General features: G+C 39.9%; 1 protein-coding gene across 4 annotated transcripts in view; it reads right to left on the bottom strand.

Annotated features, from left to right (window-relative positions):
- rptor (regulatory associated protein of MTOR, complex 1) overlaps positions 1–17,069 on the bottom strand; it is a 209,975-nt gene that overhangs the window by 166,917 nt on the left and 25,989 nt on the right. For all 4 annotated transcript variants that reach the window (XM_004538776.6, XM_004538777.6, XM_012919090.3 and 1 more), the window contains 2 exons: positions 15,145–15,247; positions 11,727–11,809 (listed from right to left, as the gene is read on the bottom strand). In XM_004538776.6, the coding sequence (XP_004538833.1) occupies positions 11,727–11,809; positions 15,145–15,247 (186 nt within the window). The remainder of the gene's footprint in view (positions 1–11,726; positions 11,810–15,144; positions 15,248–17,069) is intronic.

The raw sequence follows: 17,069 nt of genomic DNA, 5'->3' as shown, positions 1-17,069 counted from the left end.
AATATATCACTTTTCACTGGTTGTTTGGCTGGAAAACTATAATTATGGATTCGTACTCAGTGTTGAGCCGATGATGCCACTTCCACAAACTCTAGCAAACGGTGATTGCCTAAAGTCACATGGGCATGTCACTTCTGGAAATTCCCTCAGCAGCTGAACATGTCTGTGGTTCAGTTTCTGTTATTGAATGTGAAAAGTCAGCTTCCTTCCAAGGGAGACAAAAACACAGCTGTTAATGTGTCATCTTTGTCCCCTTTGTTGTTCGATAGATTCAGTTACTACCTAACTGTCTTGAGCTTAATTTAACAAATAAAATGCTGTTCAGACTGCACATTCACAGTGTAAGAAAACCCCAACAATCATATGACCCCCTAATGAGCAAGCACGTTGGCGACAGTGGGAAGAAAATACTCCTGTTTGACAGGAAGAAACCTCCAGCAGAACCAGGCTCAGGGAGGAGTGGCCTTGAGTGAGGGCGAGTGTATGCACTAGTGGTTTTGTAACCTTTTTGTCTTTAAGCCAAAAGGCAACTAAGATTTCACGAAACACCTTTTATTCATGTGTGCGCAAAATATCCCCGTTTTATTTTCGGTGCTTTCTTCTAATAGCAGCTCATTTACGTTTGTTATAGTATAAAACTCATATTCATAGTCTTTTTAGAAACTTGCTGCTCCCGTTTAAGCATAAAATAGGCCACGTTTCTCATAAAAGGTATGTTTGGTTACACCAGGGCTCGCAAAATCGCTAGCCCGACGTCCCGGGGCTAGCGACTTTTCGAGTCGGGCTACCAAAATCCATCTCAGCCCTGCCCGTCAGGCTATCATAGGAAGGAAAGATATGTCAATGCTTTTGCATTCTTTCGCAAATGTAGCTGAGCAATTATGTCATCGGCATTGATGAGCCACTGTCAATATGTGAGACATGGAAATCGCGTTTGAATTTGCGCTTGTTTTGTGCTTTCACGATCCACTTCATGGACAAAAGAATTTATGTGGCTGGAATATGACGAGCTAAATAACATAATGCTCTGCCGGGTGTGTTGTGAGTTTCCCTCGATTTCTGAGTCGACAAGCGCCTTTGTTACTGGGACCAGTCATTTTAAGAAAGACCTCATCAGAACCCATGAGAAATGCAAGAAATGCATTATTGCCCAGTCTGCACTATCTTTCCCAGAACAAACACCGATTGCAAAAAACATACTAAAAATAAACCAAGCATAACAAGAAGTCCTGAAAAGGCTGTTTAGAACAGCGTACTATGTTGCAAAGAGTGAACTACCATTAGCAAGATTTAGCAGTCTTTGCAAACTTCAAAACGCAAATGTCCTAGATCTTGGTTCCACTTGCCTCTTACTGAACACCGATTCATGTTCTACACAGTTCTTGCAAGTTCATAGAAATTTCTGTTCAATTAGAACCAAATATTGGAGTTGATGATTGTAATTTGTTGTTGTAATTTGTGTTTTAAATATTCTTAGATTGATGTTGTGTTTCCTTTACAATATTATACTTTAATGTATAATATTGAAAAGGAAACAAAACATCAATCAAAAAATTGTCTTTTTTTTTTTTTTTTTTTTTTTTTTAAATTCGGGCTACTTAAATTTATTTTGGGCTACCAAAAACTGAAGAGTGCCTGCCTGAAGGGCTACCAGTGATTTTGAAATTTTGCGAGCCCTGTACACGTTATGGCTTCAACTGGAATGCAGTCTAAGAAAGGCAGATTTTATTGGCACAGTGGCACAGGGTGAAAACTTCTCTGCATATCAATACAGGATTATAAATCAGGCTCAAGTCTGGGGGTTTTTATTGGGGGGGGGGGGGGGGGGGGGGGGGGGGGGGGGTTTAAGACCGCTTCAACACACCTTTAAGGAACCAAATTCTAAAAATGCTCGATCCTTTAACTCCACTCAATCTTTCATTAACTCTAAACGCAAAGCCATCCTTAAGGTCGTCTATCACATTTCTGAAAGTTCCCTAAAATATTACACAACTTTTTGACTGAGTAGTATCCTCCGTGACAAACTAAAATCCTCACACTGAAAAAGTGGAACTAAATTTTTATTTTCTGGCAATGTGGCAAAATTTCCTGTGACGATTGGATAAAAATAATTTTCCTGAACACAAAAGAACATTTGCTGTTGCTCTGCTATGACAGAAATAACACGTAGCCAATCGTAGCATTAGCATTACTTATGTAAAATATAAAAACAGGTGGCACAACAGGTGACCCACTGGCTCATGATCACTATGTCATTACTAAAGGAAACCGTAATGGCCTTTTAAAAATACAACATAAGAATGTAGCATAAGCAAAGCCTGCAAAGTGTGTTGCATCATTAGCAGCGACACAGAAACCCTTCACTTGTGCTCGTCCTCTGCTGTGTAGCTTGGCGTTTCCAGGGTGATAAGAAGAGACTGCAAATCTAATCAAAGTAAAGTCTTTGAGGTTCAGCTCAGTGATACATTATGCAAGAGAGGGGTAGCCGAGTGGACGGCAGGGGTTCACAAGCTGTAGCCCGGAAGGAGAGCAAACTAAAGAGTGGGTAGCATGAGAGGACACCATGCAGTTAGATAAAAATACCGAACCTGTTTAGCAGCAGCAACATGTTCAGCAATTTAGAAACAATGTGCTGGCTTTGAGAAGCCCATTGGACAAGACAAGCACATCGCTTTTCATCAAGATAACAAACAACCAGCAAGTCAAGAGGGGGGAGTTTCAAACTAGATTCCCAGACAAATAACAGAGAGGACAGGGAGAGAAAAAACAGTAACGTGCACAGAGAAAATGAAAGTGAACAAGTGAGGCTTGAAAGGGAATAGCAGAGCAGACGAGGCAAACAGAGAGAAAACTCAAAGAGAAACCGAAAACTAAGGTATCACATAACTTCTACTTTCTTGATGCCATGTCTATGAAACAAAAGGAGTCCTTGGTTGAATCCAGTCTGAGCTCTGTAAGATAACAAAATAAAGCCACAGTCAATAGAAGCACAGACAGCAGAGAAAGAAAAAAAGAAAAGAAAAAGATGGTGCTCAACAAAGATGGCTGACAAACTTGTGGTGGTGGCAGCACTGTGCAAAAGCAAAGTGAAGAATTATCAAAAACAAAAAAAAAAAAAAGAGGGCTGAGAGTTTGCAAGTGAAGGAAAATTTTAAAAAATATTCCATTTATCTGAAGCCTATCCCAGGTGCTATAGAGCGAGAAGGCGGGGTACACTCTGGACAGTTTGCCAACCTGGCAGGGCCAATACCGAGAGACATAACCATTTATACCTACAGCCAATGAAGGATCACCAATTAAACTAAACCCACAAACAGTCTTTGGACTGTTGAAGCAGAAGTACGTGGAGAGAACCCATGCAGACACCGGGAGAACAAAGGCAACACAGGAACGCCCTGGCCAGATGGGGGATTCGAAACCAGGACCTTCTTGCTGTGAGGCAACAGTGGAACCATCAGGTTGTGCAGATTCTGGTTGATGGTGGTGCAAAGCTGTTCTTAGTCAGGGGAGCAATTTGTCTGTCTACAAATATTCAACATGAATAAATTATTCAATTCAATTTTATTTATACGGCGCGAAATCACAACAACAGTCGCCTCAAGGCGCTTTAAATTGTAAGGTAGACCCTACAATAATACATACAGAGAAAAAAAATCCAACAATCACATGACCACCTATGAGCAAGCACTTTGGCGACAGTGGGAAGGAAAAACTCCCTTTTAACAGGAAGAAACCTGCAGCAGAACCAGGCTCAGGGAGGGGCGGGGCCATCTGCTGAGACCGGCTGGGGTGAGAGAAGGAAGACAGGATGAAAGACATGCTGTGGAAGAGAGAGATTATACAGCAAGTAGTCCCATGTTATGTTAAAAAAAACAAAATCAGAACAGGTGTTAGTTGTGCCGATTTCCCCAATTGCTGACCAGTGCATGCTCTGCCTCATACACTGCAACAAAGCATTGCCACTTTGTTACTGTGATGTTCAGCCCTAAATTATAAAAGATGAGAGGGGGGGGGGGGGGATTTCTAATAGGTACAAAAACTATACAACTGCCGCCAAAAAGCACCTTTCACTTAACTGAACTATTCAAAATTCCTGCAGAGGCTGCCAGATAATCTGCATCCTACTATGCAAAACCCATCAACAAGCAGAAAGGATGTCTTTTCTTCATTGTAGTGCAAGGAAAGCGGACAGCACAAAAAAAGAAAGAAAAACTCAAATGAATAATAAAAAAAAAAAAACTCCACAGGCGAAGAAGAATGGTAAAAACAAGACAACAACAATAAGGATGGACACGGGAGAATCTTGATTTGAGGTGGAGTGGAAAACAAAAGGTCAGAGAGAGAGAGATGTTAAGGGAAGAGAGAGGAGGTTGAGTTGGTAGAGAAAGTGAGTGGGCAGCAGCCAGGACAGAGTTTGCCTTTCTCTGTACGTTTTGTGTCCATGAGGGTTAATTTAAGAGTACAGAAGCAAATAGAGAAACAGATTCGTGACAGCAGGTTGGCACAGCTAAACTCCCTGGGCAGCTCAACTGTTGCGAATGCTGCTCTTACATATCAACATGACGGGGATGGAGGGCTAGGGGGGTGAGGGAAAAAATGGCTTCTCATTTGGTCTAATATTCCCCATCTCGTTTCATCCGAAATGAAGTTATTACACAATTTGTCAGTGCTGTCACAAAGCAGGTAATAACTGCAGTTTAATTGACTGCTTTGTCAACGCTTTATGTAAGGTGTGTTGGCGAAAGCTGCACTCCAGTGTGGAGCTGCAGAGCTGTGAATCCTCCGGCTGGAAAAAGGAACCGCTTTCTCACCCTCCCACACCTCCTCCTGCACTCCTACCACCATTTGCTGCTGACCTCTCAGGTCAACCAAGCCCGAGCCTACATTCCTTCAGCTGCAGTCTCTGGGGACGTTTCTTCCTCCACCCTCCTCTTACCACACGTGTTACTTCTGAACTCTCTTACCAAACAGCCACACACTGTTGTATTTTTATTTCTAAAGCCTCGTGATGCTTTTTGGCGGGTATGTAGGGTTTTAGCAACATGACAACAGGATGAATTGAATTTCGATCCTCTGTAGATACTATAGCACCAAAATTGTTTTACTGGCTCATTTTTTTATCTTGGTTTTTTGTGAGCGTGGCATCTCCACCTGAGCAAAAAGAGAAACTAAAAAGAGAAGAAAAAAAAATCCATCTTGTTCAAAACCTCAGAGACCATGTTCACATTCTGCTACCACGTCTCAACAGAAAACAAAAAAAAAGGCCATGATCAAATCCAAAACTATATGAGCAGATTAAAACATATTCGCAGGTGGTTTGAAATCAAATTCAAACCCAATAAAACCAAAAGAAACTCAGCTCAAGCACTCAGATCAAATTTCAAGTGTTTGCTTATTTTTTGGAGTCATTCTCCAGAGGATGCCTGTCTTTCAGGAAGAAGAACAGAGGGTAAAAATATATATATATATATATATATATATATATTGGAGAGTAAAAAACAACTAACACTAAACTACCATGCATGGGAAGTTAATCCCCCCCTAAATAATAAAATGAAAATAAAACCAGCTGCAACAACATTGTGATTTTAGTTCCTGGACAGCTTCTCGAAATGATGCCACACATCAGCAGCATATAATCACTACAAGTGTCCAACCTCTTCAGAATTGCCCAGTTTCCTACAGTTTATAAATCAGATATTACCAATGTTGCAAAAAACCTTTGGGGGGAAAGATCTAAACAGATGACAGGGTGAGCTGAACTTAAACTCTGATCAGATAACTTTGTCTCTAGAGATAATTGACAGTATTTCAGAGCTTGTCAGTTCATTTTTATTTCAAACATTTCAAACATGTGCCTTCACAATCATTACAAAATATCATTCCATTATTTGTTTGAAAAGGAGTAGGCAGAAGTATTTACTTATTTGTCCCTCCCCCCTCAAGTTTTACCTCTCATTCATTTAATTTTTTTTTAGTCTTAAATTAAACAAACAACAGTGGATATCTGTGGTTTCTAAACAGATAATCAAAAGCTTGTTTGTAGTTTACAGTTGAATGTTGGCAAATGCAGTCCCTCTTTAGTTCTCACACCAACCGGTCGCAGCAGATGGCCCCGCCCCTCCCTAAGCCTGGTTCTGCCTGGTTCTGCTGGAGATTTCTTCCTGTTAAAAGGGAGTTTTTCCTTCCCGCTGTCGACAAAGTGCTTGCTCATAGGTGGTCATGTGATTGTTGGATTTTTTTCTCTGTATGTATTATTGTAGGGTCTACCTTACAATTTAAAGCGTTTTGAGCCGACTGTTGTTGTAATTTAGTGCTATATAAATAAAATTGAATTGAACTGACTTCTCCACACAAGCCATGTACCTGCATTCAACCACAGCCTGGCCAAAAGCACCACAAGCAGACTGCAAACAAGACAGCTTAAGGTACCAAAAACTTTCACTAACCCCGCTGCTATGGTCTTCCACAGGAAGACTTGCATCGAGCATTTAATAGCTAGATACGTAAAGATCCATGAAGTGTACACTGAGAAAAGAACATCGCATTGTTTGTGTTTTCTGAAATATTTAATTTATACTCAAAAATATGCAATCATATTTCATATTTTCATAACAGGTTACTTTGGACAGAAACACTGAGCGGTTTACGCGTTCAACAACAGATGCATCTTCCTGCTCAACGAGCTGAACATTATAACCTTCTTGAAAGCAGGATTTATTGCTTCTTTCATGACAGACTGCTGTATTAGCTTCGCTGGCTTTAGCAGGTAAAGTGAGCGTGTCTGTCAGAGACTTCTTTCAGCTAATTCACCAACAAAAGCAATGGTGCCAATTTGTCAGCCATAATCCAATATCTGCACATATCAGCAGCATTTATTAGAAATATTGGCCGGGGGATTAGATTTCATCCTGAAGGGGGGGGGAAAAGCCTTTTGTGATTTAGTCAGCGTGGATCTTTATGTTTGTAAAAAGCTGAAATGAAATCTGTTAGATCAAACTCCTACAAATGCTGCGGCTTGCACCATTACGGTGATCCATGTCAGTGAATGGCAGATCATTGTCTAAACACTGGAAGCGCAGTCAGTCACTAAGATGAGATTTCCTGCTGTCATGGTGAGCACTGCTTTGTTGCTTCTTTGCTTTTTATGTCCAAACAGAGAAAGCTTCTTTACACTTATACTCCATCTCTTTTACTCCTTAGAAAATAAAAATTCTTCTTTGGGAGACTTTTACTTTGGAGGAGTGTCATGTGCTCCAATGACTTCCCAATTTTTGGAGGAAGACAAAAGCACCAAGGAGGCTCTGGGAAAAGGACAACAGCTGCTGCTGGCATGAACGAATAAATGTATACACACATATAAACTTAGAACAGCTGAGTGTACAAAAACACATAATGCATCTATTTTTATTTTTTTTTTTTAAGTATGAATTACTGTCAAGAGCATGTGGGCGTTTTGTTGGCATACTGCATATAAGAAGTATAAAGGAGCTGGAAAATGTATGTTTTCTAAAATAAACTCATATAATATCTTAATATGCGTTCTCTACTGGCTGATTGCTTGGTTGATTGATACTGGATTATTACAGCTGTATCTTGTCCATATTTCTCCAATATGAAAATCTGGGAAAGTTGCCTAATTTAGAAATGATGACAAAACAGAGTTTGGCTAGCGGGGAAGTTCAGACTAGGGCTGGGCCATATTATACCGTTCACGGTAATACCGGTATAATGTTAGGCAACGATAGGAAAATGAAATATCGCGATAGAATATGAGTAAAACGCGCATGCGCAGTGCCTTTGTTTTCATACGCACATGGCTGATTGTTGAGTGAAACAGATGAACCAGAATTGGGTTGTAAAAATGGTGCAACTTCCGTGATGTGGAACTGGTTTGGTGTTTGTCCATCAGTTACACGACAAAGCACATTTTTTTGCAGAACATGCAAACGGCCGTCGTTATTGTCGTATTTGTCGGACTAAGATGCTCTTAAATCTGGGAGTAATCTGGGTCCTAAACCCCCCTCTTCAGGTCAAACGAACACTGCAGCATCACTGAGAGTTTAAAAACTGTCTAAATTCTTTCATCTTTAATAAAACGATCAGCATTGCTGCTTTACCAGGTGTAACTATGAAGTTTAACTTCCAGGCATCCATGAAAACAAAATGTATTACATTTAACGGAGTTAGAAGTTAGCAGGAAGCTAGCGGAAGTTAGCTCGCTAGTTTCGCTAGTTACCTAAGCATGATATAGCATGTTCTGACTGAGAGATTTCTGAAAAAATTCAAACGTACAGCTCTGCTATCACTTCCAACATAAATGAAGACAGGAAACTAAACAGCAGTGACGTTTGTAGGGTTACTGAAGTTGGGCTAGCTGGTATATAATGATGTGCTACGTGATCGCTAGCGACACAGCTATGTTAGCATAACATAAACAGTGAAGCTGGAGGACGAACACTAACACTTTTCCACTTATAAAAGTTAACGTGAAGGTTCTTCATGGTTAGAGACAAATGCAATCGCATGGCAGGATGCTGTAAACGGACCAAACTTCAGTCAGGAGAACAACTGAGATAATCCATCCACAATACGAGGTTAGTCATTAATATACTGCAACAACATGGGAATAGAGCAGAATTCAACATTAATGAATCAATGTTACAGAAGTGGAGGAAGCAAGAAGAATGAGTTGAATAAAGTTTGATTTCCTGACTGCTTTGTTTCGCTTAATGTGCCTTATAATCCCGTGCACCTTATGGTCCGAAAAATACGTACTGCGCACTGCAGTTTAATGTTGCAAAGCACCTCTTTTTAACTTCAGTGAATATTATACATGGTTATGCTCAGGATATGTCAGCCCATTTCTACTGGAAATGCCTTTTGGTTAAACTTTCAGCAAGGAATTTGCATTTGCACTGTTGCATTTTTATAAAGCTTTAATGTACATAAAAACCAGCTTCTTGTTTAAGTGAAAATAAATGGAAGGTTGTCTTTTTGCGCTAGTAATGTTGTGGAGTTGTATTTTGTCTCGCATCAATTATATCGTCAGTTATATCGTTATCGCAAATTTTCAAATATATATCGTGATAAATATTTTTGGCCATATCGCCCTGCTCTAGTTCAGACCATCAGTTTTAATACTTTTCAGTACTGTCTGCAGGACACAGAGTAACCCCACAGCTGGGCAGACAGTGGTGACCTCTTAGATACAAGTCTAAAAATTAAACCGGCCCATCCCATCCATTAGCCAGAGACCAAAGATGGACAGTTTTCCACTAAAGGGCCAATCGGTCTCATAATTACGAGTTGATCTGCTATAACTCTTTACTGCAGCTATTGCATTACCGCAGACTAGGGCTGCTCAATTAATCGAATTTTAATCACGATTACGATCTGGGCTTTCAACGATCATTAAAAATGACTGAGCCAATTATTAGCCCCTCCCTCATTTATCCGCGACACCTTAAAGGCCGGTCCGTGAAAATATTGTCGGGCATAAACCGTCCGTGGCGCAAAAAAGGTTGGAGACCGCTGATTAAGAGGACCTGAGGGAAGCTCGGAAAGCTAAGCAGAAGTTATTTGGAGAGGAGAGTGACTGCCGTTGGCTGAAAAGAGAGGTAAAAAAAACTTCAGTGGTGTTGCACACTATTTTATATTATTTTTTAAAGTCATTGTTAACCCTTTAAAGCCGGTCAGAGCAGCACGCTCCCTTTTGCGTAACTATTTTTAAATCCCTGTAGAACCTGAACCGTGTAAGCTAGCGCAATAATTTGTTTTGCATATGAAACCGGAGGAGTTGTACTTACATCTGATGCCATCAGCTTGTCCTCGGTCATGGTTTCGTTCCACATATAGCTTTGCAAAAATTGCATAAAAAGCGCTTGCAGGAACAAAAACATAATATTCCAGAAACACGCTTTGCCGTTCCTATCAGCTGTTCGTAACACTTCCCACAGTGAAATGATGCACCTGCTGTTTTCTTTGCAAATTTGCATCATAGGATTGTTTTTTGTTTTTCCTGCAGTATATAAAAATTGCTGTATCTCCAAAATAAAACTATGAAGACACTCAAAATAAATTTCCTGTGGTGGGAAACTATTTTTTGCAACTTTATTGTATTTAAAGTTTTGAGGGATAAACCTCTTAAATCTCTCCAAGTAGAAATATATGTAAACAAAACAAAAGCGATTTTCTATTTTTTTTGTAGTTTATTGCACTTTTTTGCAATTTATGTACTTACTATGCACTTAATGCAGACATATTATTAAAATATGGGCTATAACAGTTGTATTGATGTATAGCAACTTGAAATGCTCCCACAAATGGCACTACAGCATGTAAAAAAAATAAATAAAAATAATATAAGCTCTGGTGGACTTGGTTCTATAGTAGGTCTTAAAGGGTTAAATAAATATCGTCAAATAATCGTGATCTCAATTTCAGTGAAAATAATCGTGATTATCATTTTTGCCATAATCGAGCAGCCCTACCGCAGACTACAAGAACTGTGGCAGTTCATCATGCTGCTAACTCTGCAGGCAGGAATCTCCCAGTGTGGCATCTGCTGTTTATTTGTTTTCAGAGCTCTGAGATGCACACATAGACCGAGTTATTTCCCATTTCTCCCTTTTTTGCTTACAGAAATTTCAGTAAAAGTAAATATGGTTAAACATTTATTAGCAACAACTTGAAAAAGAACTAACATTTTGGAGGCCTACACACATCACAGCCCTACACACGCATGGAGAAAGCTGTAGACCAAGTGGGATACACTGCGAGTCATTTTCAGTTGGGTTTTATTTGCATTTAAAAAAAAAAAGTAAAGTAAGTCTGAACACTTTCTTTTGAGCTTATTTGAGTAAAACTGGAAGAAAACTGGAAGCTGACGTAGTTGTGAGAAAGTGTCCAAGTTATTAAAGGTTGGTGTAATTTAATTAACACACATTTAAAAAAAACAAAACTATCTAAGAAAAGTAGGAATAATAAATATGCATGATGTCAACTGTAGTTCTTAGGAAGAAAATCCAGACTCAGTTTTCTGAGACACTGAATGAGTCAAAGAGAACTTTAAACAGCCTCTAAACTGTCGCTTTCACATGTAAAGTCAGACTGAACCCATGTGACAACACAGCAGTAGACAGTCCAGAGATTTCACAATAGCAAGGGGTCAATAGGTGTGTGCTCCCTCCTGTATGGTCTACCCCAGTACTGACACGGAGTTGCCTGTTTTGTACAAAGTGTGAGAAACTTCAAACCTGATTCTTCCACTGGTGTCTGAAATGTATGAAAACAGCTTTGCACGCTCTAAATTAGACCCAGGAACATTGAATTAGGAGTTACTGTTAACACAACAGCTGAACAGCTTCTCATCAGTGTTGCGCACAGTGAAATGTTTTTGTCTGAAAACTCATGATGAACAAGCTGATGTTTAAGTTCCCAGAGCTTTAAGCAAAGATCAGTCAAATCAATACCAGAGTACCAGGAGGTGGTGGAGGAGTCATCAGTGTAATATTCAAAGAGTTTACTGAGAGGTTACTGCTTATAGAAAGGTAGGTGATTGTTCAGTTCAAAGAACAGAAAAGTGCAAATGGTTTAATGGATGCCAAAAATCAGTCATTGATGATATTATTTTAACAGGATTGAGTCTAACTCGGTCTAACTCGGTCCTGAACAGACGTGGTGTGAGTCTGTGTCTCTGGTCACAGTATCGGTTAAAGACTCACCCTGGGCTGCCAGTTTTCATACTGCTTCTGCAGGTTGGCCCCGATGGTCTCCAGGGCCTTCTGTGGACTCATCGACAGAGGATCTGGGAAGCAAACACAAGAGTGTAAACACACTGCAATTAACACAGACACACATACAGACGCACACACAGCAAAGAAAATAGCCATAACTGAGGAAAACCACACAAGTCGATGTAGAACTAACAAACCAGCCATATAATTACTGCTTTAACGTTTAGTGATTAAGAATTCAGCCACGCCACGAGTACAAAGAAGTTGTTGAAGTTGTTCGTTTCAGCATCAAAGGGACATTTCTTATTAAATCTGAAGCGGGGTATGGAAAAATAGCAGCAGCCGCTAAGGTTGAAATATTGATGAGAGTAAATCAATATGGCATGAAGAAAAGCAGAATATAGATAAAGGACAGATCAAATTCTGCTCAGGGAGGAAAAAAAAGATGTATTAGTAGGTTTTCAGGGGATAGTGATATGCAGAGAATGAAATCATTACTGTTCTGATCAATGAGGACTATTCACATTAGATCACACCACAACGGCCGCATTATTTTACATTATGTCTAATGTACATAATACATTTACAAACCATATATAATATTTTGTTTAGAAATGACACGAAAATAAGAATTTGACTATTCAGATTTGAATATTTGAAATGTATTGATCATAAAATCCTTTTCATTCAATGTTTGCACTTTGAATGTGCCTTTAATGACTTAAAATATTAGCAACATGCTAACAGGGGCAACTCCTCTGGTTTAAAAACAAAGATAAACTGTATTAAAGTCTAAGGGGAAAAGACCCCTGCACTTATTTGAATACTTCCATTAAGACTTTATGGTCTCAGTCACTACTTTTAAACATTATTTAATAGAACATAAACTTCATTTTGTAACTTGTGGTCCCATTAGAGCAAAAAAAAAAAAAAAAGAAAGAAAGGAAAGAAAACATGGTGTGTTTTAGCATGTGGCTACTTAGAGATGGACAAGTTTGTGCCGCATTAGCGCACATCGTCCCCAGATTCTCGTCCAGAACCACTGTTCGCTTGTCACATCTGGTTTTTTTTTTTTTTTTTTTTTTTTTCTAAATGTCACATCTGGTTTTAAAGCACTAACAGGGCGACATCATAAACGCTCAGCTCTTCACTAACCAGCTATTACGTGCTCTATGGTCACAAGGCCTTGCTCTCTCATCTCCGGTTCAATCCCATCTGTGTCTACTCGGTGAATGCTCAGTAATATTGTCTCTGAACTTGATGAACATGCATCTTGCAACATAACGCTTCTGTTTATACTGCATACACTGGCATCACAATTTCCTGCTATGGTGGAAAGTGAAAGGCAGTTTCCACAAAACCGCACACACACACCAGTGAAACAAAAAGCAGATGTGAGGTTTTTGTTTTGTTCCCCTCCTCCCAATCTGCGTGTGGCTCAAACATCCATGAGAGATGAACACTACGGTGCATTTTAGGACGTCATCCCAGCCTTTAACACTTCATACACCCAAATGGCTTCTCACAAGCCGAGTGGCAGGTCTATAGAGCGACAGTGTCCTCAGAAGCCACTGAAAAACTTTCAGAAACTTTAAGAGCTGTGTTTCCACTTTAATGTGCTTGCCTGACTCCTAACAGTCAGTCAATCCCAGGGGAGCAAAACAATGTTTTTTGAGGTTCCCATTCAATGGAGACTGTTGTGTTTTTGTTCTATGTCACATTATGTGGTTCCGGTGAGGGCAGACTGCTTCATCCCTGTGTGACAGAGACCTTATGAATTTAGCTCCCACGGGAAAGCTTGAGAATATCCCTGAAGTGAAAGTTCAAGTTTTAGTGTCATGTAAAAGTCACGGTGCTCAGTAGTGCTGAACACCATAACACCGCCTTGCTCTTTGAACCAAAATTATTTTTCACCCAAAAAAGGAAGAAGTCTGTGTTTCAGCCCAATAAAGCAGTTTTTCGATCCCTTTGATCACTGCGTGTACAGCAATGATAGCAACAACACCACTAAATGGCAACATGACACAATACAGAAATAACTGTATGTAACTGTATGAAATAACAATTCACGAAGTGTGTTCTTTGCATAGTATCTTGTCCAGCTAGTACAGGACCAACACAGAAAAATAACTACTAGCCAATATATTATATTGATATGTCGTAAATATTGTAATATTGTCGTTTTCAATAATCCAGAAAGCTGGCTGAAGCCAGATGTAAACAGTACACAGTTAAAAATGAAATCACAACTGTCGAGAAACTGATCGATGAGTCCGTGCATGTCTTGTTTTTTTTTGTTTTCTTGACCATAATGCCACTGATGAAGTGCAGAGAGGCTATACTGGATATAGGGAGAACACAAAACCTTAGGGAGGGCAGTGTTTCTAAAAACAATAACAAAAAAAGCACTATCAAACCCCTCCACACACAACTCTGCAAGAGTGTTGCATTGCTCAAATTTTGTAAGCGAAGAGCAAGCTTCAGCCCGTCTGCAGCTTCAAATCACAAAAACCTGCAGCTTTGACATGAAGCGAGGACAGAGGCTGAGGCAGCCACAGTCGCGATGCAACTTTTTTTTAGCAGTTTTAATAAAATGGCACGTGTAAAACCAACTGTAACCCTGTCAGCTTACCAATTTGAATAACTTTCACAGGTTTTCACCTCAGCGCTCGGCAGCTCTCTAAAACGTGTTCCTGAGAGAAAACGCTCCAGGTATTTTGTACTGAAAACTAATATTTTTCTCCATATCTCTCCTCTCAATTTTATGACATTTCTCTACTGTCCACTCTTTTCTCTCCACACATTTCCCTTCAGATGTCTTCTAAGGTAACCCTTGTTACTGTCATATTTCAGGCCTGCTTCCAGAATAAGATGACTGGGTGCACATCAAAAGTTAGTGAGGCCGATCAGCGTACTATGGATAGTCCTGGAAAACGCCAGAAGATATTCTAATGGGTGTCAGACCACATCTGTAATAATAAACTGAGGTGTAAACACTCGTCATTAAGGGTACAGAGGTGGTCGTAAAATATCATCTTTATGAGCAGAAAAATCACAGCTGCACTAAATTAAAATTAAAATTTAAAAGCACTTATAATAACTTATCTGTAGCAAATATGGATAACGCAACAATCCCTGTAAAGAGATAATGAATGCATTAGTGTGTGTATGATATCCGCTTGTTCACATTTTAGTTTTTGATCCACATTATCTAAAGTGTGTCCAAAAATCATTGACAGCATTCACACTGAGGAAAACAAATGCCTGAGAAATATCTGTTTATTTTCACACCAACAAGAGAAGCAGGACAGTGTGAGAGCCTTTAGTGAAATACACGCGTGTCATTTAAGCTCAATAAATCTCATTATGAGTCTCTTTGATTTGTTTGGTGTCTGCGTGGACTCACCTATCCAGCACTCCAGTCTGGCGCAGGGGGAGGTCTTGACCACATCAGGTGGGTCCACTCCCACGTTGAGGCACAGCACCAGCGCCACGCTCACAGTCTTCATCTGGGGGCAGACGCAGAACACAATTCAATCCTCACACATCAATACACAAATCAAAACAGGCTGGTGGATTATTTTTAACACCATTAAATCTTTATTCATGAGAGAAAATGCCATGAGCACCCAGACTTGTATTCCAGTACATCCTGGGAGTTTTATCCCGGTACACCACAATCTGCTGCTGCAGGCCAATGAAGCTCCACTGGAGCGGTGAAGGTCAAGTGTCTCACCCAGGGGGAACCTAACAGCAGTTACTGAGAGAAGAGATATACTCTTTCCTTTGGCACTCTCTGCATCTGGTCCAGAAATTCCCAAGTCTGAAGCTAATGTTGGTGCCACACCTTTAAGGCAGCGGTCCCCAACCTTTTTTACGCCACAGACCGGTTTATGCCCGACAATATTTTCATGGACCGGCCTTTAAGGTGTCACAGATAAATACAACAAAATAAAACTAGTACCGGTACCGAAAAAAAGAAGATTTATTCATAACACACGTGAAAAGACCCAGGAAAACCGAGTAAACGATAAAAACGATAACAAAATAACGCTGAAAACCAATAAAAACCCTGAAAACTATACATTTCACACCTGAGCCTCAACTCTCGCGGCCCGGTACCAAATGACTTACGGACCGGTACCGGTCCGAGGCCCGGGGGTTGGGGACCGCTGCTTTAAGGAATCTAACCTGTGACCTCAGAGGTGTGTCAGCACACAGGTCACACTGCAGGCATGAATTTTGAACACTATATATATTTAATGTAAGAGAGAACACAGTAGAGCCCACTACTGAGCGCTGTTACAGGGTGAAACTACTGCCCCGCTTTGCCTATAAATACAGTATATAACTGATAGTACCCCAACTATTATCTTCTCCATCGATTCTATTCTCTGTAGTTTTCCATTTAATTATTCGTTTTATTATTTATTTAATTATTTGTATTACTGTAGAAAGAGGGTGAGTCATGTGATTGAAAATGCATATTTTGTTTTGCGAAAAACAAAATATGCATTGGACATGTTTATAAATCCCAATAAAAGTCTCACTGAGCATTGGCCTGTAGTAGAACAAATATATCAAATTAAGCCAGAAGACTTGCATCAAAGAAACTGACACCACCACTGGTAGGGAACACCAAAAAAGAAAAGAAAGAAAAGAAAACGGGGAACAAAAACAAACAGGCCATCAAAGCAGAACAACCATGAGCCAGGGGTTATGTGGCAGGACCTGACACATCAGCTTGATCAGGCAGGAGATGCTTCCAACAAGGCAAATTAAACATTTCACCAGCAGTAGGCAGTCACTCGTTCCTCCCTGTCAGTACCTCAGAGTGTCTTTTGTGTGCCACAGCAGACATCAAGCTTTGTGACATCCTGTGGTTCGATCCTGTAGCTCTAATGAGCTTGAATGAAGACACTGACACAAAGAGTTGACCTCAAAGGATTCTGACAGATAAAGACAGAATGATCAGCCGCCTAAACTCTTATAAATGCCAAAAAAACCCTATAACACCACTATCTGACACCAGATAAAATTTATGCAGCTGCACAGGAAGAATAGTAATTTTACTGACTATTACCAAACCTTTAATGGGCGAAACAAAATATTTTTCACAACTGCAAATGTAAAAACAGTCATTTGAAATGGTGCTAAATCATTTCAAATGACTAAATGTGACATTTGCACAGAGCTGAAGAATAACAAAAACTGCACGGCGGCATAAGCGACGAGCTATTGGCCACACAGCTCAAACTGTATTCTTACATTTAATATTACAGCATGAGGTTTAAAATAAAATATTCAACTCGCTCCTGTATAATTGTGTTT

This window comes from Maylandia zebra, linkage group LG6, assembly GCF_041146795.1.
Source record: "Maylandia zebra isolate NMK-2024a linkage group LG6, Mzebra_GT3a, whole genome shotgun sequence".
NCBI lineage: Eukaryota > Metazoa > Chordata > Actinopteri > Cichliformes > Cichlidae > Maylandia > Maylandia zebra.
This window is presented reverse-complemented; position numbering and strand designations above follow the sequence as displayed.